Consider the following 24796-nt stretch of genomic DNA (forward strand, 5'->3'; position numbering starts at 1 on the left):
CTGGCAATAAATGAACACTCTCAATGGGCAAAGAATTCATAGCACCGATAGCTACTGGTCCAGAAACTAAAGCTGATGTTAAATTAAGATTAATAAGTGAAATTTGAATCAAACCGCACTCTACTCCCTAAACAAGAACACGTTCAAATGAAGAAGACAGTTTAGACAAAGGTAAAGTGCATAATAATTAAAGACTCTGAGAAGCTTCTGTATCCCTTAGTATTTTAATCGGAATATGATTGGACGAATCATCAGTAAGTTATATAGAACCTTTCGACATGAATGGTTCATAATTTTCCATAATAAAACTAGACTGGTGTTTGTTTAACCCAAAATGTATTGTTTCCAATATATGACCATGATCTGGCTTCTGAGAACAGTAGCATTTGGAACAGCTCTGTCTTTATTCTGTTGCTTATTTTTGTAACTTAAAGCAACATAAATACCGTGCCATAGTTTCTTGCAATAAGTGCATGATGGAAGAGATAAGTATTTCTAGTCAGGCTTATCAGACATTTGATTCTTATAAGTTGAACCAGAATGATATTTGTAAGTACTCGCTGACAAATGAAATTTTTTGAGTCAAGGAATGGTCATCAAATGTACGAACAGCGTTTTGCAAAGTGTCTACATGCTGTTCATCAAGGTAAGTCGTGACTTCACTATCTACGCAGGTCTTGAACTCTTCGACAAATATGAGTTGTCTAAGTTTGTCTGAACTCATATCAATCGTTGCAGATGCACATCACCTGTCTAATAGTTGTTCCTTTTCCCTCGAAAACTCGACATAGGTTTGGCTATTTTCTTTCTTGCAATTCCGAAACCTCTATCGATAAACCTCAGATACCAACTCATAACCTTTCAAGATACAATATTTGACCAAATCATAAACAGCACTTGCTTCTTCTTAAGTGAAGTATAAACTTCACGAGCTTTGCCAGTAAGTACGCTCTGTAATAACAAGCACCAATGCTCATTGGTCATTTGAAATTCTCGGCTACATTTTTAAAAATATGAAAAATATTGATGAACATCTTTTTCTCTAAAAGTCTACAAATCTAATATTTTTTGTAACATAAAAAACTGAATTTTCGTGAGTGGAATGCATTTTGCTTGCCAGTTCTAATTCTTTTCATTTCAATTACAATTCCACTTCTCTTTCTTCTTTTTGCATTTGCAATTTCATCTGCATCTCTCTCTTTTCTTTCTGCATTTGCATTTTCATTTCTTTTTCTTCTTTTTGAAGCTGAAGATTTCTTATTCCTATTTCTGCCTGGTTTTCAATTTCAATTTTTAAATTTCATTTCAGAGCTAGGAAAAGACTACTAATTAATACTACAGATTTTTTTAACAAATTATCATTTCCTACCAGGTACTTAACCAAAATAATTTTAATTTGATGTTTTAACAAAGATAATTTTATTTCCGAAAGAGAAAAGTAGGCGATAATCTCTAGCAATTCATCTTTCCTTAATCACTCAAACCCTCCTCGGGTCGGATTAGAAAGAAAACTCTCCACCCTAGCTAACAATGTGAAAACTTCTTGGTTTCACTATTTAAATCAAAAGACCAGGAATAAAAATGTCGGAAATAAAATCAATTTATATTTCCAAATAATTGTAATATCTTTGAAATAGTTCTAAACTTCGCATCCCAGATACGTCCCCAATCTTGATTGCGACTGTGTGGACATAAAAGTAACTGAAAGAAGCAAAACCAACACGATTCGTGAAACTTAAACTATTTAATTATCAATGTTTTAAAATGAAACCTTAACAAGAACGCATAGTATTATGAATTGAATGGAAAATAAGCCTGAAAATCTTCTATCAAAGTCCACAAGAATGAAACGTTCCATATAAATTTGAGATCCGGAAATGTAATTGTCCGCCAACAGTCCTGACATGTTAAAATAGCTTTGTCCAGGACTACTTTGAATAATTAAATTACCATAGTTCCAAAATTATATTATAGTCCAATGAGAACTTTCTATTTCCAATGAATAATAGAAACAAATGTTTTTCCTCTAAAATAATTTCTGAATACAACATAATATACGCCTGCAGACTTGATGTTACAACAAGAATACAAGAAATAAGAACAAAAAAATCCAGCCCAGTCTGAGGCAATCATATACAAACGAAAATACACGTATATCAAAACTACTCCAACGTGACTAATTGCTAATTTCCAGCATCGTAAAAGAACACACATGATTTAACCCATCCATTGGGATTCAATTTAATTCTCCTAAGATACCACCAGCCTGACTTCTTCAATGGGAAAAAAACCGGAAAAAGTAAACATATTTACTAATAATTTTATTATCAGTAACACACACACACACACACACACACACACACACACACACACACATATATATATATATATATATATATATATATATATATATATATATATATATATATATATATATATATATATATATATATATATATATAGTTTTCCGTGATATGGATTGAATATCTAATGTTTGTCTTGATACCTGCCTATAATAAGGTGCAGTTGTAATGCTAGTATTATGCCATCTTTATGTTTTCTCTGTGGAAGTGGAATATTTTGCTATATATTTTATGATTTATTTGTGTGTTCTTTGTCCATGTTTTTCTTACCCTATCTTTCCTTTTCTCGATCCTTGGTATGTTCCTTCCTTCCAGGATGAAAGATTGCGATTTAACTGGTGTTCAGATATTATTGATTCCAGAGGAAGACGATTGTTCCATTTCGATTCCAAGAATATATAATTATGCAGAATTATGAATTCAGAAGGAGGTAAAAAGGAACTTTGATACAGAAACTCTGACTGGTACATATCTAGTAATTTCTTTGGTGATACTTAACTAAGAACCACCCTATTGTGAGGCCTTCTTTCGAAGAGTTCTTCTTGTGTAACTGAAAACTCACTTTAAAGAACGTTTAGTCAATTTATTATTTAAATAAAGATACTATAAAAAGGAAAAGATCATGATCACGAATAGCAAGCGCTACATCAGTTTTCCTCTCGGAAAACACAACTACCTGCAATCCAATCAGATGATAAGAACTTCTAATGGTCACTTTTGTGTCCATTTGATTTTCAAGACAAATTTACCCTGACAGTTTGCAATGTAGTATATTTCATCAGATGAAAACGTTGATATTCCAAAGTGTTTTTCTTCTTTCTTTGGTTTCTTATCTAAACAATGTCCTAGACTGACAATAATTTGTACTTAAAGTTGTTAACGTCTCAACAGAGCAAATTTAATTTGTACCTATCAATGTGTATTAATCGGTACATAGTTGTCTTAGTTTTAGCAAGATTCACCACGCAGCTTTCTGGCACCTTATATGTATTTCTTTCTGTACCTATTGTGTGACGTTCAAATTAAATTGTGAAGCATAAAACCAAGTCATCGTTTATTTATATAGAAAACAAGCCGTGTTGTAGACGGTGATACTTACTGTAGTGAAAATGAAGTTTACGATAGGTTAAAGAGCTGGTAGGTATGGATTGTTTAATGTTCAGTATTGATAGTCTACCAATAGAAACAAAGGCAACTCATTTGACTCGGGAAGGTTTGACGTCAAAGTCTACATTCCAAGATATAAATTGGCCACGTTCGTAGATAGATATTACAATAAATTTTGAAGCGAGCGGATCACATCCTGCTTTCAAAGATGTCGCCAGTGCCTGTATTTTTCCTGTTGGTTTTCCTCGTTGGTGCTAAGGCCGAAACTTTATGGTAAGGCATACCTTCCTTCAAAGTTGTTAGCAGTACAGTAAAAACAAAGTTATGATATAGTTCTTATATACTCACTGAACAAAAGATGTCTATATGCATGGGTTTTGCCCTGGCGAACACGCTATCAAATGTTAATGTTAAATCTCCTATCTGTCTATAAACATATACAATTACGTTTTACTGTGTACCACCTGGTGGCGTCACAATCTGTTCAGTAATATAGCGAATTAAAAACTTTTGTTCTGTCGGGGATAGAAGCACAGTTTTATAAGATATATTGCCGATATCAAGCAACAAGTTCTAAGTAGTCATACCTTCCCAAGATTCAATATTTTCTTCTTTATCTTACATGCTGTTTATCTTTGAAAAACGTTGATTCGTGGATCTGATTGTTTTTTCTTAAAATCAATTTAATACCAGTCCGGACATTGATTTTTGATATTTCAACCGTTAATATTTAAAACACTTATAAACACTAGCATTGCGTTCGCTAGTTTTCTAAGTTAATGTGTAAAGGTAGCTGTCCGTTTGAAAGTGCAGTTCGACCTCATCCATTTGCGCAGTGAAATGAACTTGAATATTGCTTGTGTCAAAGTGTGTGTGATCGTGTGTGCGTGTGTGTGTGTTAACACATCTGGAAATCAACTGTGAATTGCTCATAGAGTTTGATGTCGACAAAAATACTCTTAAATACGAATTACTCGGGGCTCTTCAGTCATTCCTACTCCCTTAGACGCAATACAGCAACGTTTAATGGGCCAAAAAGGTCCTAATACATATGAACTATGGATGAAAATAAAATACAGGAAAGTTTGCCTATATTTGTCACTGTTAGAACATAAGCATTTGGTAGTTCAGTAAAAGTAGCACGTTTACAGATTTCGATTATCATAAGAACGGTTTTATTGGTAATAAAATATTGACCAATCTGCAGAGGATTCCAGGTTGTAAAGGGGCAGGTTTAATGATGTTTCGCCGTCTGCAGAAAAGTAATTCCACCTGAAGCTTGTGACAATCCCGTCTCGTAGACGCTCATAGCAATGAAAAAAATGGATAAGGTGAATGAAGAAAAGAGAGAATACGAACGGTTGAAAAAGAGTCAAAACACATGAAATGTTTTAGCTGATACGATACTATATTGTAATCAAATGCATGAGATGCTTGGCAATGATCCAAATATGCATACTATACATAGGATCATGGTCTAAAGACAGGTGGTCTCTCATGAAAGTTCGAAGTAAAATATGATTAATAACACTGTTCTAAGTTTCAACCAGGAAGACAACAACACGTCAAGTATTATCAATCTTTCTATGTTATGACGTGTCATTGTAGACATCTCCAATCGAATCCGTTTGGTATATAATATACATAGCATGGAAGAGTTATTGTTTTAATTGAATCAAGATTATGGCTGTGTACTCAGCCGTATACAACTTTAGAATTGTCGATAAGGTCATTTTAAGTTTAGGTAATATAAAAAGTATTTGTCTCCAATTAATGCAAACTTAATAGCAAAACATGATTAATTTAATCCCAAGTAATGTGACTTATACGGTACTGATACCATTACCTGAGTAATCTGTTAATCATTATGATTACAAAACGTACGCAAAAGATGTTTTTTAAGACATTTTACGGCCATGAAAACCATCCTCTCGCGTTGAAATAAGAACTAGAATTGCTCAGTCTCATCCACGGATCCTGACATGAAGTGACAACAGTAATGGACCAGCGGAAGCAGAGCGTGCCATTCACCCTGCGTTGACATGCTGCAGACCTCAGCTATATACACATTGTCTAATATACGTTCAAACGTATTACAACAAAGTGCACTGTTTGAGTCCATTTCAGGAAGAAAAAAATATGAATGAAGCTTTTGTGAGGCTGAAAATTATGTTCGAGTCTACCTTAGATGAAAATAATGTGCATCTAGGCGTATTTATCTCCCTTGCAGTGTAATAATATGACGTGCGATTGAAAATTAATATTTTTTTAAATAGCTATTGCTATGAGTTTTTATGAAGCCAGTTTTCTGGAATGTCATTGAAGGATTTCCTGGAAAGTCATCGAAATTCCTGGAATGTCATCAAGTTCCTGGAATGCCATTGAAGGCTTATCTAGAGCATCGTTGGTTGGAGTGTGCATTATCAATGCAAATACTTTTCTGCTCTTGTAATATTTTTATGTAACTCGTCGGAAACGATTAATATTCGATTATTAAATGATAGAAATTCGATTATTTCTTGATATATCTCAACAGATAATCGATAAAGATTTGGGATCCGATTAACCAGCCCTAGTGCTTCGCCTCAGTAAAACAAAACTCGATCATCATATTAAATAATAATAATAATAATAATAATTTTATTATTATTATTATTATTATTATTATTATTATTATTATTCAGGATAAACTATTATTCAGGTGATATGTTAAAGAAATTATCCACTTCATTAACCTTTGCGATGGGCATAATTTCAAAGGCTATTAAGCACATCTAGGAAGCACCAATCCAAATCTTTGCGATCGCTTGCACAAGGTTTTCACAAATAACGTTTTGTATCCCACTCTGCACAATCATCAACGTTTCGGTTTACCCCCTAATTAACCATCACAATCAATATTCAAACAAAAACTCAACACATTCCAAACGAAACCCCACCTAAATGGAGATACCAACAGGCAGACTGGGACCAATTCCAATTATTACTAGCTAGAGTAAATCCAGAAAACTTAGAAAGCCCAAGTATTGACATGTATTATGATAACATACACAATTATAGAAGCAGCTAACCGATGCATCCCAAAGACAACTAATATCCAAAATAAAAACCCTGTACCATGGTGGACTAAACAGTGCACTATAGCACATAAAGACAGAAAAGGGCCTTAAATAAATATAAACGCACCAAAAATTCTATCTACTTCCAGCAATATAAAGATAAAGAAAAAGCACTAAAACAAACTATAAAAACTGCTAAAATTAATCTATGGAAAACCTTTTGCTCTAAACTGAGTCTAAAATCAAACTCAAAACAAATATGGGACAAGATAAAAGCCAAAAAAGGGAAAGCAACTACCTCAGCCCCAAAAATTAAAAATGTCATAACAAATAAAGATAAGGCAGACCTCCTAGCGAAGCATTTTTCGAACATGAGTAGCAACAATAATTACACCAGAAACTTTCAAGAACACAAAAAACTAATGGAGGGAACCCAACTTCAAATGTTTCAAGACCAAGGAACAAAAGAATCCCACCTAAATAGCGACATCACAGTACATGAATGGAAGATAGCCCTACGATCCAAAAACGAGACATCCCCTGGTAAGGATCAGTTAGGTTACATTATCTACAAAAATCTACCTATCAATATAACAATAACCATAATCAAACTCTTTAACAGGATATGGGATAAAGGCCAACTACCCACCAAATGGAAAAAGGCCATAGTAATACCAATCCCCAAGCTAGGTAAAGATCCCAACAACATAAATTCGTACCGACCCATCTCCCTTACAAACAATATTTGCAAAATAATGGAGACAATAATCGCAAATAGGTTAAAACACCACCTAGAAACCAATAACCTACTCTCCATAAATCAATGTGGCTTTCGGAACAAACAGTCCACCACTGACCAACTTCTCAGATTGGAAACAGACATTCAAACACGCTTTTAACGCACATAGGAAAAATGATCGCAACCTCATAGCGGTTTTTTTTAGACCTAGAAAAAGCGTTCGACCTAGTATGGATCAGTGGACTAATGGCCAAATTAAACCAATTTGGAATAACTGGACGCTTATTCAACTGGATTGGCGATTTCCTCACAGGCCGGAAAATTACCACAAGAATAGGCAACACCCATTCGGAAAAATTTTCACTTGAAAATGGAACACCGCAAGGCAGTGTAATAAGTCCGTTACTATTTAACCTAATGGTAAACGACCTTGACCTCAATGCAGCCTCCGCAAAAATAAACTTGTCACAATTTGCAGATGATAGTGGCATATGGAGGAATGGAAATCCTGCCAATAACACAGTAGTTAAAGAAATCCAGCAGAGCCTAGACAATATAGGAAGATGGGCGGACAAATGGGGTTTCAAAATATCTCATGAAAAAACTGTGGCAATCATATTCACCCCCAAACGAAATAACAACCTAGTCTATCCAAACTTCTCTATATAAAATCAGTTAATCAAATACGTAACAGTAGTAAAACTCCTAGGAATGTTCTTTGACAACCACCTCACATGGAAACAGCACATTGAACAACTCACCCAGAATTGTAACAAAGATCTCAATTTACTCAGGAACATCACAGGGACTGACTGGGGATCCAACCAGGAAACCCTCCTCACGATATATAAAAGCCTAATTAGATCAAAACTGGATTACGGTTGCCAAGCATATAACTCGGCTAAGCAACCTGTACTACAAAAACTTGACACTATCCAGAGAAAAGCCTTACTATTATGCACAGGAACACTCCCCTCAACATCATTAGAAGAACTACAAACACTAACAGGAGAACTACCCATAAAATTATGTAGGCAAGAACTGCTCCTCCGATACTCCATTCGATTAGATACCCACGCAGACATCCATCCCAACAAAATAGCTGTAAACAAGTGTAAAGTTGTCTTCAAACCCAAAATCATACCCACCACACCAAGTGTCAAAGTAATCCTTGAACTAAGAGAAAAGATACCTCTACTAAAATAACAGGTAACAAACAATACAGACCAGAACAAATCACCGTAGTTACAAAAACCACCAAGGATTAACACTGAAGCTACCAAATTAGGCAATAAAGAAGGACAAGAAAACTTACTAAAACCTGTACTCGTAAACGAAATCAACCAAAAATACCTGGACTATGTTAAAATATATACCGATGGATCAAAAACAAACAACCCACCAAGAACTACAGCAGCATTAGTCATCCCTGAATTCAAAATACAAACGGGATCCAGATTACCTGACTATTGCTCCATTTACTCCACTGAATTCTGGGCTATACTTGAATCACTACAATGGATCAAAGACAACCAAATACCTAAGCAGTCATTGTAAGCGATTCCCTAAGCGTTATCAAATCGATCCAAAAACGCAATACACACTCTAGGGAACAATTCCGGGACAGAGCATGCCAATTAATCGACGATATCACCACAGCACATCAATTAGTCGAGCTCATGTGGATACCGTCGCACATTGGAATCTCTGGCAACGAAACAGCAGACAAAGTTGCAAAAACCAAACTAGGAGATCAAAACTCTATCAAACATGGCAAGATTTTTGGAACTCCTCCACAAAAGGTAAAAAGCACCATGAAACCCCAAAAAACGTAGATAGGAAAATACAGCTACCTAAGGGTAACTATTTAGAACAGAAAACCATAAACAGGATAATAACTGGAAAAACTAAACTAGCAAGCAGTTTTGGAAGGTTTATAGTACCCAAACCAGCAACCATTAACTGCTTTAACTGCCACACCACCAAAGATCTACACCACGTATTCAATATATGCCCAAAATATCAACCCGCTCGGAAAATATTTATGAAAAATCAAAAAGAGATTGGATCACCACACACAAACCCAGAGTTACTTATGGACTCCAATAAAAAAAAACAATCAGCATATAAAAATATAAATCAATTCATAGACTCAGTAACTAGCTAAATAAATTTAGAAGCCACCACATAAAAACCATTAACATAGCATTCAATTTTATAAAAGTATTACTAAATAATTCACTTACAAAGCACCTATAAAAAACTAAGGAAACCACAAAATCGGATGTCCTAGATGTCCTTAAGGAACCGTGTAATTGGCTAGGACTCCGGTCTCTTGCTAAATAAAGTATAAATAACATTCAATCTCTAAAAACATTAATTAATAAATAACTTAAAGAGGCAATATCTAAAAACTTATAAATAACATAACGTAGGAAGCACACCCTAAACACCTCGACTAGTAATACCATAATAACCTTGAAAATCTCTCTTCATACATGATTTCTACTAAGAACTTCTATAAACAGCATAGAACATCCACCCCCCACCCTTATAGAACATTTTGAAGAAGAAAAAAAATCGAAAAAAAAATCGCAAGAAACACCAGGCAAATGCAACAAGAAACCAGCTATGTAAAGCAAACAGGACCGTTCCCGAGCTCTCCTTCCCACTAATGACAGCCAACCATTCAACTGTAAGGGACCTTTATGGACCCACAGATTGAGACCAAACTATCAGGGTTCCTTGAATTCATAAAAGCCTGGGGGAGGTGGCACCATTCCCTTCCCCAGGAACAACTAGCAGGTTGCGGTGCAGTCAGAAAAAGTGGCACATGCACAATTGTGCGCACGCCACTATAATTAAACTTAACAACAACAATAACCCTAATTAACCTGTCGAAGGAGCACAGATAACCACGCCAATTCGTTATCATAGCACATTATATAAAATAAGAGTATTTTATGTTGACACTTATATGAATTAGTGTTCAGTTTTAGTGCATACTGAAAATTTCATCAAAACTATTTTTAAACTGTTCAGCCATGACGACGAGAATTTGTATATGACATACAGTGGCAGTCGAATGTTGATGAACATTAGGCCTAAATGTTCGACAAGCTGCCAGTGCCACTGTAAATCACACAATGTCTCAAACCTTTGCCAGCGAAAGTATTGGTTGGGTATTGGCCTGTGTTGGGATTTTGTTGATAAGCTGCGATAGTTAATTACTGCAATACACTGGGATATTTGCTTATACAATATGTTTGTATTATTCAGAATGGCAGTGATGTGAAAGTGCATTAATGGTATTGCAGCCTTCTGAATGTTGATTTTTATGTTTTTTTCAGCACGGATGCAAACATCGAAATTGTGGCTCGAATTGTATTTGGCGATGCGAGAGGCGAGCCAGCCCAGGGACAACTTGCTGTTGCATACTCAGTGGTTAATCGCGTAGCTTCCCCTCTGTACCCTAATACTGTAAGCTCTGTTGTGTACCAAAAATACGGTAGTCGCTACAAGTACAAGACACTAGATGACGTGCAGGATAAAGCAGCATGGAAAGCTGCTAAATTCAAAAATACCGCTGAATACCAAAATGCTAAGAAAGCCTCTGGCGATGCACTGTGCAGAAGACAACCTGATCCATCATGATCCTTGTTCGGCAACAAACACCAATAAATACTACGAAGCTTACAACAAAATACAAATTGGAAAAAATTATTTTGTTTGCAGACGTGCAGTGTCAGGTTAAATTAAAACCATGAAGATATTTGCATAATTAAAGAAGTAGATTATACCGATTTCTCTTTTTTATTGTGTCGAGGCTTGCATTAGAAATCAGTATATTGCAAGGTCCATAGCATCACATAGACAAGGTGATGTAAGAAAATGAAAATGGTATTTTTTATTGAACAATACTCCCCATAATTCTATAATAATAATAATAATAACAACAGCAGTATATTACTTGCAATTGTAGTCGTTTAATAACTATGTTGGCGTCATACTCATGCTAAACATCTTTCTTATAAAGTTTTTACATTGATTAGGGACGTTCTCCGATGTTTCAGGAAAATGTATGTATTGGTCCCTTGATCAATCGATCAATCTTTATCCCATCTTCAATCTGTCGGACACACACACACACACACACACTCACACACACACACACACACACACACACATATATATATATATATATATATATATATATATATATATATATATATATATATATATATATATATGTCACATTGGCCGAGTCCTAGATTTTAACCACGCGGAGAGATGAGATGGCAGTGATAGGTAAAGGCGAGGGCTTTATATATCAATTTTAGTGATAGTTATCAATAGAGATATATGTATTTGTATGATCCAGTTTAATATATTTTTATGTATTAAAATATCACCAATCTGTGCTATATATGAATATCTCCATGTCAATTACTCGTTACAGAATAGGAAAATTAGGTTAAAAATGTAAGCTATGACGTCATCTTGTTTATGTCATATTGTTTATATTATTGATCACTTAGAAACAGAATAAATTTAATGACGTTAGCAATTTTATTAAATTCATTTTCCATTCATTCTGATGATGCAGTAGTGCGAAACTGGTCATACATTCTACGTGTATGTGTTGTTTATACTTTCCAAAAAGTGTCTTCTCTTACACAGCTTGAATCTTTACAATATAAAATCAAAAGTAGAAATGAAGATATCGTTCCTTTTGTTATTGAATATAATCCAAGTTTGCCTAATATAGGTAAGATTATCAATAAATATTGGGATTTATTAAACTTATCATGTAAAGCAAGTGTTAAATCGCTACACGAAAGCAAACCCACACTTGCTTATAAAAGGACTAAAAATCTTAAAGATTTCCTAACTAATTCTAAATTAGAAAAAACCATCATATAAAATAGGATCATCAACTAAATGTAATAGACCTAGATGTTCACACTGTTCATTTATTAATGAAAATGCTTCTTTCAATAGTAATAATACGAAAGAAACTTTTAATATGCGTTGTGATATTAATTGTGCAACATCAAATGTTATTTATTTGATAACATGCAAAAAATGTGGCATCCAATATGTTGGACAAACCAGTCAACAAATATCTAAACGTATGAACCAACGCAGATCAGATATAAAAAATTATATCGATCAATCATTTTCATCTCATGTTGCCGCACATTTTAACAAAAATTCCCATACATTGCAAGATTTCTCCTTCCAACCTATTGTTAAAACTGATCCTGAAATGGAACGTCTACTAAAGGAAACCTATTGGATTCACCGTCTTAATACGGTATATCCAAAAGGTCTAAATTCAGAAACGCTATATGACATTAAGTGAAAAAGTTTTTAATATTCTTTCTTCTGAATTATGTCCCTTGTGTACAATTAGATAAGATTATTCTACTTTGCAAAAAATTTTAATTGGTAAAAGTATAATCTAATAACATAAAAATAAGTTTACTAATTCTATAAAAACGAAATTGAAGCTGTAGATCAATTTTCGATAAAATATAATTAATTATTTATAAAATACTTCATAGCAAGCGTTGTGCACACCATATTTTTTATTATATAAATTGAGTTCTAATAGCCTATATCTGTGCAAATTATAATAGTACATATATTTTATATATTTATCTAATTTGTTTTATTGTATTAATATTTTTTCGTTTTTTTCTTTATTTTCTTCTTCTTTTCTTTCTAATTTCTATTTATTTATTTTCTATATTTCTAATAAGTGTGCATAATAGAAATGGTTCTAAAACTGTTTATCTCTATTTATTAATAAATTTTTATGTTGTTTATTAGGCAGCAGTTTTACGGCTCCAACAACCCTTTCTCAAATAATCTGTTTGAATTATCGATATCGTCACTGAGAAGATTACTACTGCAGGTGGAAAAACACAAATTTAGTTAAGTAATAGCTACCGCTGGTGTTTTTGATTATATTTTGTGTTCTTGTCCAGAAAAAACTTGCCCATGAACATATAAACTTCGCACCTGGTAGAGTTTACTTAATAGTTTAATGTAATGTCGTTTTTAGCCAAAGTCGTAAACATAACTTTCAATAACTGATTCTTAAGTGTGTGTCTTTGTTTTTGTTAACGTAGCTTTAACAATGTGAGTCATATCGCTGCGATGTCTGCAGTGTGGCAGATTTTAGTGATGTCTAGCACTGGTGCATAAAAAAGGCCACATACATGTAGAATGATGTACTATCCAGTCACATTATCCTGACATCAGGCCGACAAGTCCTAGCACTACCCTCTTTATGCTGAGCGTCAAGCGAGGCGGCTGCTAGTAAATTTCTTTAAGTCTTTGGTAAGACTCGGCCGAGGTTCGAACCCGTGACCTCCCGCCTCCGAGATGGACGCTCTAATCATTTAGGCAACCGACGCGATCCAGATTCGTACAAATCATTCTCAAAGATGCATGATTTTATAAAAGAGTTTAAACTCAGTTCAACACTTCTTTTGATTTCTCCAGTTTGCTTGAAGTGTCGATATCTACGTTGACCAGAACATAATTGCAAATGGGAAAAACACAATTCATTCAATTACCGCCGTTGGCATTCGGATGGCGTTTTGATTATAAATTAAATATCTTTAGAACGAATGAATTATACACGGTACAGATTTAATGCTATATCCATATGCTATGTGATTAGGAACCGCAGACGTTTTTACAATAAGGATTGACTTTTCTATCAGTATTAAGCATGAGTCTTAGAAAACACTGCTATACATGCTCTGATACGCCAAATTCACGTTAAATCTTTCGTTCAGTAATGCATAATCACAGAATCATCTAATATGTTATCAGCTGATAGAACATTTGACTTGTAATCTTTAAGTCGTAAATTCGATACCTGCCCAGGACAGTCCGGGTGGGAAACTATGTGTCCTTACGAAAGCAAGTTTGCTTTGATTGCCTTGGCAGGATATAGCCAATAATGTCTTGAATGTGCCGTAGAAGCCAATGACAGAGATATTATGAACGTCATGTTTGTTACATACCAATCAGAAATCGATCATTTTAAAATTACCAGAGAAATGGAAACAACGTGGAAAAAAACTATTATTGATTTGACGTTTGTTTCTTGCATCTAGGAAAAGGGAGATAATACACACGCTATCGTCTAAACGACCAAGTGCAGTTACTTCCCATGCAAGTGCCATTATAATGTATTTTTATACAAGGCTACGGAGGAGAAGAGCTTCTGCGGGATATAGGGTCGGGTCGGGTTGAATTTTTAAAATAATGTTTAATTGTATGTGTACAAGAATTTTTGTCATTTATGCAGAGCGAACAACTGTCTGACAACTCGTACCTTTTAAGAAAAAGAAAAAAAATCCGGACTCATCCCTGTCGGGCTAAGTTCTTTACTGATATTAATGTTTGTATTATTGATTTTGGAACAATCTAGGCAGCCCGATATAAGGCACATGTTCTTTTAATGAAGGATTTTATTAAGTGGTATCGTCAATCTAAAGATGGAACTTTTCAATATATATTAGATGATCATGGCCACCCCGATATAGTGTTGCAACTTGAGTGAACACAGGGGGCATTTTTTTCCACCCCCGGTTTGCCAATGTACCCCTAAATTTAACAAGTTGCTATATATCTAGATCATTATAAGGGGACAGATGCACACACAATGTACCCTTGACAGCTCAGACAAGTTGCAACACTGTAATGATTTCAGGAGTAATCTACAGAACTGAGATGACAAAAAGTGTTTAGATCTGCATTTGGTGTTGTTGTTGGTAGTGTGTGTGTGTGTGAGAGAGAGAGAGAGAGAGAGAGAGAGATTCATTCATAGATCAAAACTTTGTATACCCCATAATTTTACGACTTTCACCCAGAGAGAGAATTTCAAATATACACCAAACAAAACGGATAGCGCTGTCTCTGGATTCTAGAGGAGAATGCATGATAATACTAGGCAGAATTATTATTTACCCGCTAAAACCTCCGTAGAGCACGATTTAAAAAACTCTAACCTGTATGATAGTATTAAATTACAAATATACAACAAAGTACTATCACTTGATTCTAAAGGAGAATGCTTTATAAAACCTAGCCACATTAATATTTAATACAAATATTACTGTTATACGGGATGGAGAATCTATAATTCGTACTCTACGGAGATTCGAACCCAGGTCAACGGGTAAACGGCACCCATCGTCTTGCCTGTACACACAAGTCCATATTCCATGATGACTAAGCACACATCACCAAAAAATGATGCTACTAAATCGGTGTTCTGTGCACTCGTGCGTGCAGGCAAGGTGATGGGTGCCGTTTACTCGCGGACTTGGGCACACACACACACACACACTGCTCGCAGGCCAGGATATCTAATAACAATCGAGCGCGCCAAATCAGAATTTCAACAAATTGTGTCCTGATATTAGAGACAGAAAAATCATTAGTGAGATAAATGTATCATTTTGACTTTAGCGGAATAATGGCAGCATACAACTGCACACACATTGATGAAGTAACATTTCTCATAGCCTGGAATATAGAAGACGTTTGCTGCATCTTTCGGACAACGTGGGGTGCGATATTGAGATTTTGTTGGTGGCTCTCCGAGTCTATTACAGTTAAACCAATATCTGTTTCTGGTCTTCTGGCGTTTTCCTCCGACATAATGGCCACCCAAATACTGTACAAGTGCTAGCAGATGCCTACGAAGTAGAAGCCATTAAACAGGAAATCCAGAGGCAGATTGCAATCCTGAAAGGGGACGGCACAATAATTAGCATCGTTGCCAACGAGCCACCCCTTTCGGCAGCAAGTAGAAGTCAGCTGAGCCTCCTATCGCGTTGGCATAGCAAACTCAAACCAGTACCAGCTGTTGGGATGGCCAGTCTTACATAGTCTCGATAACCAGTGATGAGGTTAGTTCTCCCTGCGTGCTCTGTAGAGTTAATCTTGATCAGAGTCCATGCTGGCTCTTGGCATTTGCACCAGTCTTGCCTGTAATCAAGCCGTACGAAAATCCCCACATCTGCTCTTTATGCTGACCGACTAGAATGACAACCTGTTCGACTTCCTTTCACCACTGGCTCTGTTTCTAAGATTGTCCTTCGTTTTAAGTACGTTAAAGGCTTTCAAACCTCCTTTGCATGGGGAACATTATTTGGCAATGATAACTATACAAAGCATATTATCAGTAGGAGTCGTTGGCACCCATTGGCCAGTTTTTCGTGTACACTGTGGTAAGACACTGGGAGATTTCATCGAAGTCACATCAAACAATTTGACCCCGCATGCCATGGACTCTATCAAGACCACTGTTGCAAGTCAAGCAAAGAATGTGTTGCAAGCCCTCGCTTCAATTCGTGACCACAAAACCCCCGTAGAAACCCGTATTCGATTGGAAACGTCAGAAACGCGCTTGGATTCGCACATCACAGAGGACAACGTCACAAAAGTTCATTGTTGTTTTCATGTAACTTTCGGAGCAAGACACATTTACATTGTAACGAACTCCCACCGACAGTACTGCAATTTGGCGTCATGGAGGTTTTGATGGCAAGTTTGTATTGTTGAAATTAGCATTGTTGTTGTTCGTGATAATCCCTTCTGTGGCTGTAGAAACACATTCGTTGTCGTTTATGAATTCTATGGGCATATTGCCACAGTCATTTTACCCACTTACCGCAGACGTTTATGAAGGCAACGTTCAGCAGCTATCATGGCAAATAACTACCCAACAAGGTATCAGCGCAACAAGACATTTGTTCAAGGCATTTCAGACTGTAGCTAGGACTCAGTGGACAGACTGTTAATAAATTGATATTCGACCACCATTCACTGTTGACTATGTTAAAACTACATTCACTCAACCAAGAAGTGAAAGATTTCGGATGCACTTGTCCTTGATGCTGTTCTTTGGCGAAGACGAGTAGAGTCGTTTCAGCCATGAAAGCCTTGGATGTAAGCAATATGATTTTAAGTGAATGTGGTGTCCCAGAACGCATAGTTGCCGGAGACTTAAATATTCTCCAAGTACATATTTTCTATGACTGTATGATGTATGACTGTTGTACAAGTAAAAATGGGCAATTGGTTAGAAGTGCATGTGCATGCGTCACCTGATCAAAGCCAACCTGTCAATCAATTATGCTTAGCGATAACATTATTAACGGAAGAACTATAAAAGACCTCAATGTTACCGAGCTGAGAAAACAGTCGAAGCGAAACAATACCTGCAAGATGACGCCATCAAGAAAACCATACGCCTCGTGAAATACAAGCATATGTGTAACATTGTAGATGCTATTAATGGACACGCGACCGCGGCCACTATGGGCTTGGTGTTTCTGGAATTGAAACTATTATTACAGGTGCACCAATAGGATTTGTTGTCTGAGGTTTATTAATATATCCAGTGCGGTTGGCATTAATGCTGGTAAAATAATTTCAATTTGATTATATTATGGAATGCGTGTCTATTCAAATGCTCTCGCGGGAGCACAAATTTGTTGTTTTTATAGGGTTTAACGCCATTTTTCGGCACAATATAGGCTATACATGGCAGGCAGTATAAATGGGGTGGAGTAAGAAGCCGGGAAAACCCCAGAAATAACCACCGATCCACGAGAAGCTAATGACAAGCTTTCTCACGTAATAACATTGGCCGAACCAGAGACTCGAACCCACGCAGACAGAGGTGAGACGGCAGTAATCCGTAACGGTGAGTGCTTTAGACCACTCGGCAACTCGGGGACCCCGGCAGCACACAGTAGTTTTAGTACAAATAATAAACAACTCGATGGCTATTGTCGATAAAATAATTAGCATTGCCATGTTGGCGGGAAAGGAAGACCATCGACGTCTCATCGAACAGGTATGAAGCCGAGGCTTCAGTGACCCAAAACAGGTAACTGATTTACATACATTAAAAGTCGAGTAATTGTTAGCCAGCAAATATTGCTGTGCAAAATCGTATACATGGCCAGTGGGTAAAATCAACACGCTAGCAGATTTTTACTGCGTAAGAACCATGAACGTGAACGAATAGTATCCAGTGTGTTTGCAAAGCGTATGTTTTTACAAATATAAACGGCGACAACAACGACACCGTATATACAATGACGAAATTGTATTATTGTGTTTGAAGGGCGAGCCGCACCCCAGTAGTATCATGAAAAAGCGTTTTAGAATGAGAATACGCGTTTCGGAAGAGGAGCGTAAGTTTCTAGATGGAGTCTACACATGGGTGAAGTCAGATAGGTATATTGGACTGGAACCATTCAATTAAATGTAGCATAAGGTTCGACAAGTTAATTATTGTGTTTCCAACATGTTCATAACAGTTGCATAGTTTTATGCTAGCCGACTTTTGCTACGCAAACATATTTCACGATTGCGTTAGAACTAGTTTGTATTGCCCCATAGCGCATACACTCCTGCGTGACGATCGGGGTGAAAGTCGTAAAATTATGGGGATACAAAGTTTTGATCTATGTCAGCTAAACGCTTATTGTGATACCACTAGATCCTCGAAACTAACACCGTGGCGGCGTTACCAAGCGTGCTGTTCGCACCTCAGACACAAATTATTAAGTTGGCTTTTCTAAGTGGATAAGTGGCAAAAATATGCAACCAGAGATGGCATAAGTGGGCATTGTCATGGTCGTGGTCATTGGTCAAATTATGCACTTATCAAGTCGACATAAATAAGTGGATATGTCGACTTAGATTATACAAAGACTCATTTAGTTCTCGTCTTAAGACGAATTATTTATAGTTATGTTAACATATTTGAATGAATATATCGTCGTTTTTAAGGGGATAAGTGGCAAATGGTTGGCACAAATCTGCCATCATAGAAATCTTCAAAGATAAAATGACAGTAATTGATGCTCCTTACCCCGTTGCTCGGGTGAAAAAATAGGCTCTGCAAGTGCTGCACGAGCATGTTGTAGAAGCCATCTTGATTACGTCACTGTTCTGGTATTTTAGTACCAATTGCTTTTGCATAGACCTCGATGCCAACGCTTTGTGAAATAAATATGCTATCCTACTTTAGCATGCGCGTCATACACTGTCATAGGGAACAATGATAGATTGTCAATTTGCTAAGGACAGAACCAGGTACTCCATTTCATTTAAGAGAGATAACTCTGCTGGAACTAAACAGGGCTAAGAGTTATCCAGGCACAACAGATGCAATTGCAGTGATGTGGATCACATTAAAAAAAAGTAAAATGCAAAATATGATCTATTTAGGAATTAACATAACTGTAACTCTTACACAATGCACCAATCACAGCTTGTTTTATTTTCTGAATACAATAATTCAGTGAGATCGATTAATGACTATATTTAGTAATGTTAAACTAAATCGTGATCGAAGTTACTTTAGTTGAACCACAGTGACGTAATCAGCGTTCTACATTTTGACGCGACTTAATCGATACGTTCCTGTAGCCACAGTTTGGCAAAAGAGATAAGCTGAGAAATGTTAAAAGCTGATTTTTACAAAACAAGTGCTAATTAGCACACGATTTGTTTCTAATTGTCCATCTCTATATAAATAATGACTGCCTCGGATTTAAAGGGGCATAGTAATGATTATCTTTATTCGCAAGGTAAGAACATATGAAATCTCAGGACGATGCAGAAATGTGGTGGCACGTGCTCGTACAGAGCACATGAGTCGGCCGTTTTATCAATAAAATACGAAGATAGTTTGTGACAACACGAAAAACCGTATCTGTACACAATGAGTACAAGCGAGCCCCCGTCACCACTCAATTCGACTCTCGTCTCGTGTGTCTTTTTCTCGCCTCAGAATTGCAAAAAGATTGAAAAATCTACACATTTCCATTCAATGGCACAAACTTATCTACGCATAACTCTCTGGCGAACTTCACATGAATACTAATATGGCGAATCAACCTTTCAGCATTACACATCATAATGTCTTTCTACAGGACTCGATTAGGTGAAAGTAGCCAATTTTACTACGGGCCGAAAAACCCTTGAAAGTAATATTACAAAATAAAATATTTACCTTACTTTTTATTTCAGATTTTATCATATAAGACTTTTTAAAAAATTTCCAGAAGAGGAAAATTTCGTTAAAATTCTGATAATAGAAAGGGCGATTGGGGACACCATCGAACTACAAATTATCAAGGACAAGACGGATGCTGCGGTGTGGTGTCTCGTTTGAACGTGTACAACTTGTGTACATTTATTGTACATATAAAGTTATTTCGTGTTGTCACAAATGTTTATTCCTATTTTATTGATAAGGCGTTAGACTAATGTGTATAGAGTTATGGGTTATGGGTACAAAAACATTATGCCATGAGTCAGTGAAGTGAACATTTGGGTATGGGTTCATTGCAATATCGGATCTATAGCTTTTCAGAAGGAATGATGTCAGTATAGTTCGTTCCATACAGACTGGAGAATTATATCCGCGTCTCTTCTCCTTGAATCTGTACGTCATCGTCTCAATCTGCAACTAAAATTACCAAATTCGTTTCGTGCATGACTGATTTCAGCATAATTCATATTGACACGTAGCGCATCACCATCACATTGGGTACATGTTGAAAAAGACTGGTCTGTGCAAATGTAATCCGCCATGTTCGTTCTGAGTTCTGGAAGTGTCCATTTGTTATTCTGCAAAGAAATCATGGCGGCATCGAAAGTTGTTGATGTAAACAGACCACCCTGGCTTCGTATGTATTTAATGAGATACATTACGCTCTATGTCGATTCGAATGGTGTTGAAATACTTGTGCGAAACGAACTAGTTACTTTTAGCTACGTTTAATGATGCTACACTGAGCTACAGACGTGGATATAATTCGCGATGCTGTGCAAAACGAACTTTAGTTGTTCTTAGTTACGATGTCGTAGCCTCAACAAAGTCTTAATTTCATACATAATTTATCGTTGGAATGGATCTTAGATAAGTTTTGGAATTGATTTGTCTTAAATGATATGGGTATAAAGTATGTACGCTAAGAATGGATTATTACTAGACCTGTGTGATGCTTTATGCCAATGAAGTGTTAGTTAGTAACAGAGTAATTAAGCTAAATAGGGAATTTTGTTTGAGCTATTTGTTTAAATAAGACGTGAATTTTTTTAACCTATGATTTTGGTATATTAACATTTGAGCAGCGTTGTGGAGCTATGCAGTTATTTGTTGATCAGCCGAATGTGGTCACGTATCCAACATTTAGTTCAAGATATTGACTAATTGCTCACATTGCAGAGGCTTAATTGCGAGAGCAGAGTCCGCTATCTATCCTTTAGTAATAATAACTAGTTCTATATACATTATATACATTAATTTGCTATGCCATTTTAATTGTGGACCTGTCCGGTGGCCTAGTGGTTAGAGCGCCCGCATCGGATGCGGGAGGTCGTGGGTTCGAACCCCGGCCGAGTCATACCAAGTACTTATAAAAACGGTACTAGCAGCTGCCTCGCTAGGCGCTCAGCATTAAGAGGTTAGTGCTAGGACTGGTCGGCCTGGTGTCAGGATAACGTGAGTGGGTGGGACATCATGCTACATGTCTGCGGTATGATGCTTAACAATAAACTGTCATACTGCAGATATCGTAGCGGTAATGCTGATTATTTTAAAAAGCTACTTATAAACCCAAAATGATGAACAAATATATTTTTTAAAACTTTTCTGAATGTGTGAATGTGTGATGTGGATTTTTGATGTAGATTTAACAATTATTCAGTCATATATCTACTATGTCTGCAATGTGGCAGGTTATAGTGATGCATAGCACTGGGGCATCATGTCGCAGACATGTAGCATCATGACTCATCCAGTCACATTAACCTGACACCAGTCCGACCAGTCTTAACACTAACCTCTTAATACTGAAAGCCTAGCGAGGCAACTGCTAGTGCCATTTTTATGAGTCTATTTTATTACTCGGCCGGGGTTCTAACCCATATCCTCCCGTATTCACGGCGGACGCTCTAACCACATAGGCCACCAGAGCGGTCTCTTTTATGAATTATTTAAAACGTTTTGTTGACGTTTCTTAAAACAATTTTTTGCAACCTGAATTTTTGTTTCAATTAAAAAAAATCATACACTTACTGGTATTAATTTGTTTCTGTCCATAACACTGTACACAACAAGGATTGACACTCGATTAGTTCTGATTGTCCGATTGAGATTTGTGAGGCCCACTCAAATCCAAGATAAAAGAGACCTTCACGTTAGCTTCAATCATGGATAAATGTGAAGCACATAATACATATATATATATATATATATATATATATATATATATATATATATATATATATATATATATATATATATATATATATATATATATATATATACATCACTATAGGTAGAATACGATAGGGAGACAAAGATCTATTTATTTTTGGCATCTAAATGTTAAGGTCACCACGACCCCGTATGCGAAAATGCATTCTGTACGACAAATGTCCTCATATTTAAGGACAGTGTGCAAAATGTTCATAAGCTGATTTAAACTTACTTTTACACACGGGACATGCTGCTAATATTTTCTTTCAATTGTTGAAAGATGTTTGAGGATTTTGCCTCAGCCAAAGGAAGAATATCTTGATCAACTTCATTCTTAAGAGCTTTTTTGCAATACCTCTAGTAACCTCACAAGCAGGGTATAAATCAGGGATTTCATTTTCAATATGATCGACCTTTTGATCTAAACAAGGCTTGTCAGTTACAAGTAGATTGACCACAACCTTATATTCAGCTAAGTCATTTCCTGGCAATAAATGAACACTCTCAATGGGCAAAGAATTCATAGCACCGATAGCTACTGGTCCAGAAACTAAAGCTGATGTTAAATTAAGATTAATAAGTGAAATTTGAATCAAACCGCACTCTACTCCCTAAACAAGAACACGTTCAAATGAAGAAGACCGCTTAGACATAGGCAAAGTGCATAATAATTAAAGACTCTGAGAAGCTCCTGTATCCCTTAGTATTTTAATCGGAATATGATTGGACGAATCATCAGTAAGTTATATAGAACCTTTCGACATGAATGGTTCATAATTTTCCATAATAAAACTAGACTGGTGTTTGTTTAACCCAAAATTTATTGTTTCCAATATATGACCATGATCTGGCTTCTGAGAACAGTAGCATTTGGAACAGCTCTGTCTTTATCCTGTTGCTTATTTTTGTAACATAAAGCAACATAAATACCGTGCCATAGTTTCTTGCAATAAGTGCATGATGGAAGAGATAAGTATTTCTAGTCAGTCTTATCAGACATTTGATTCTTATAAGTTGAACCAGAATGATATTTGTAAGTACTCGCTGACAAATGAAATTTTTTGAGTCAAGGAATGGTCATCAAATGTACGAACAGCGTTTTGCAAAGTGTCTACATGCTGTTCATCAAGGTAAGTCGTGACTTCACTATCTACGCAGGTCTTGAACTCTTCGACAAATATGAGTTGTCTAAGTTTGTCTTAACTCATATCAATCGTTGCAGATGCACATCACCTGTCTAATAGTTGTTCCTTTTCCCTCGAAAACTCGACATAGGTTTGGCTATTTTCTTTCTTGCAATTCCGAAACCTCTATCGATATACCTCAGGTACCAACTCATAACCTTTCAAGATACAATATTTGACCAAATCATAAACAGCGCTTGCTTCTTCTTAAGTGAAGTATAAACTTCACGAGCTTTGCCAGTAAGTACGCTCTGTAATAACAAGCACCAATGCTCATTGGTCATTTGAAATTCTCGGCTACATTTTAAAAAATATGAAAAATATTGATGAGCATCTTTATCTCTAAAAGTCTACAAATCTAATATTTTTTGTAACATAAAAAACTGAATTTTCGTGAGTGGAATGCATTTTGCTTGCCAGTTCTAATTCTTTTCATTTCAATTGCAATTCCACTTCTCTTTCTTCTTTTTGCATTTGCAATTTCATCTGCATCTCTCTTTTTTCTTTCTGCATTTGCATTTTCATTTCTTTTTCTTCTTTTTGAAGCTGAAGATTTCTTATTCCTATTTCTGCCTGGTTTTCAATTTCAATTTTTAAATTTCATTTCAGAGCTAGGAAAAGACTACTAATTAATACTACATATTTTTTTAACAAATTGTCATTTCCTACCAGGTACTTAACCAAAATAATTTTAATTTCATGTTTTAACAAAGATAATTTTATGTCCGAAAGAGAAAAGTAGGCGGTAATCTCTAGCAATTCATCTTTCCTTAATCACTCAAACCCTCCTCGGGTCGGATTAGAAAGAAAACTCTCCACCCTAGCTAACAATGTGAAAACTTCTTGGTTTCACTATTTAAATCAAAAGACCAGGAATAAAAATGTCGGAAATAAAATCAATTTATATTTCCAAATAATTGTAATATCTTTGAAATAGTTCTAAACTTCGCATCCCAGATACGTCCCCAATCTTGATTGCGACTGTGTGGACATAAAAGTAACTGAAAGAAGCAAAACCAACA

General features: G+C 36.0%; 1 protein-coding gene across 1 annotated transcript; it reads left to right on the plus strand.

The window, feature by feature from the left end:
* The first annotated feature begins 3584 nt into the window (after nucleotides 1-3584).
* LOC149803632 (uncharacterized) lies at nucleotides 3585-11067 on the plus strand. Its single transcript, XM_089951428.1, has 2 exons — nucleotides 3585-3743; nucleotides 10619-11067. Exons 1-2 carry the CDS (start codon nucleotides 3679-3681, stop codon nucleotides 10920-10922), a joined length of 369 nt encoding a protein of 122 aa, XP_089807554.1. The 5' UTR covers nucleotides 3585-3678; the 3' UTR covers nucleotides 10923-11067.
* Nucleotides 11068-24796: the final 13729 nt, after the last annotated feature.

The sequence above is a fragment of the Sinohyriopsis cumingii genome, chromosome 3, assembly GCF_028554795.1.
Source record: "Sinohyriopsis cumingii isolate HCF-2022 chromosome 3, ASM2855479v2, whole genome shotgun sequence".
Taxonomy (NCBI): Eukaryota; Metazoa; Mollusca; class Bivalvia; order Unionida; family Unionidae; genus Sinohyriopsis; species Sinohyriopsis cumingii.

Coding starts and splice junctions, on each gene's coding strand:
- LOC149803632 (XM_089951428.1), top strand. CDS start 3,679: ATGTCGCCAGTGCCTGTATTTTTCCTGTTGGTTTTCCTCGTTGGTGCT. Junction 3,744..10,618: donor GCTAAGGCCGAAACTTTATG/GTAAGGCATACC, acceptor TGTTTTTTTCAG/CACGGATGCAAACATCGAAA.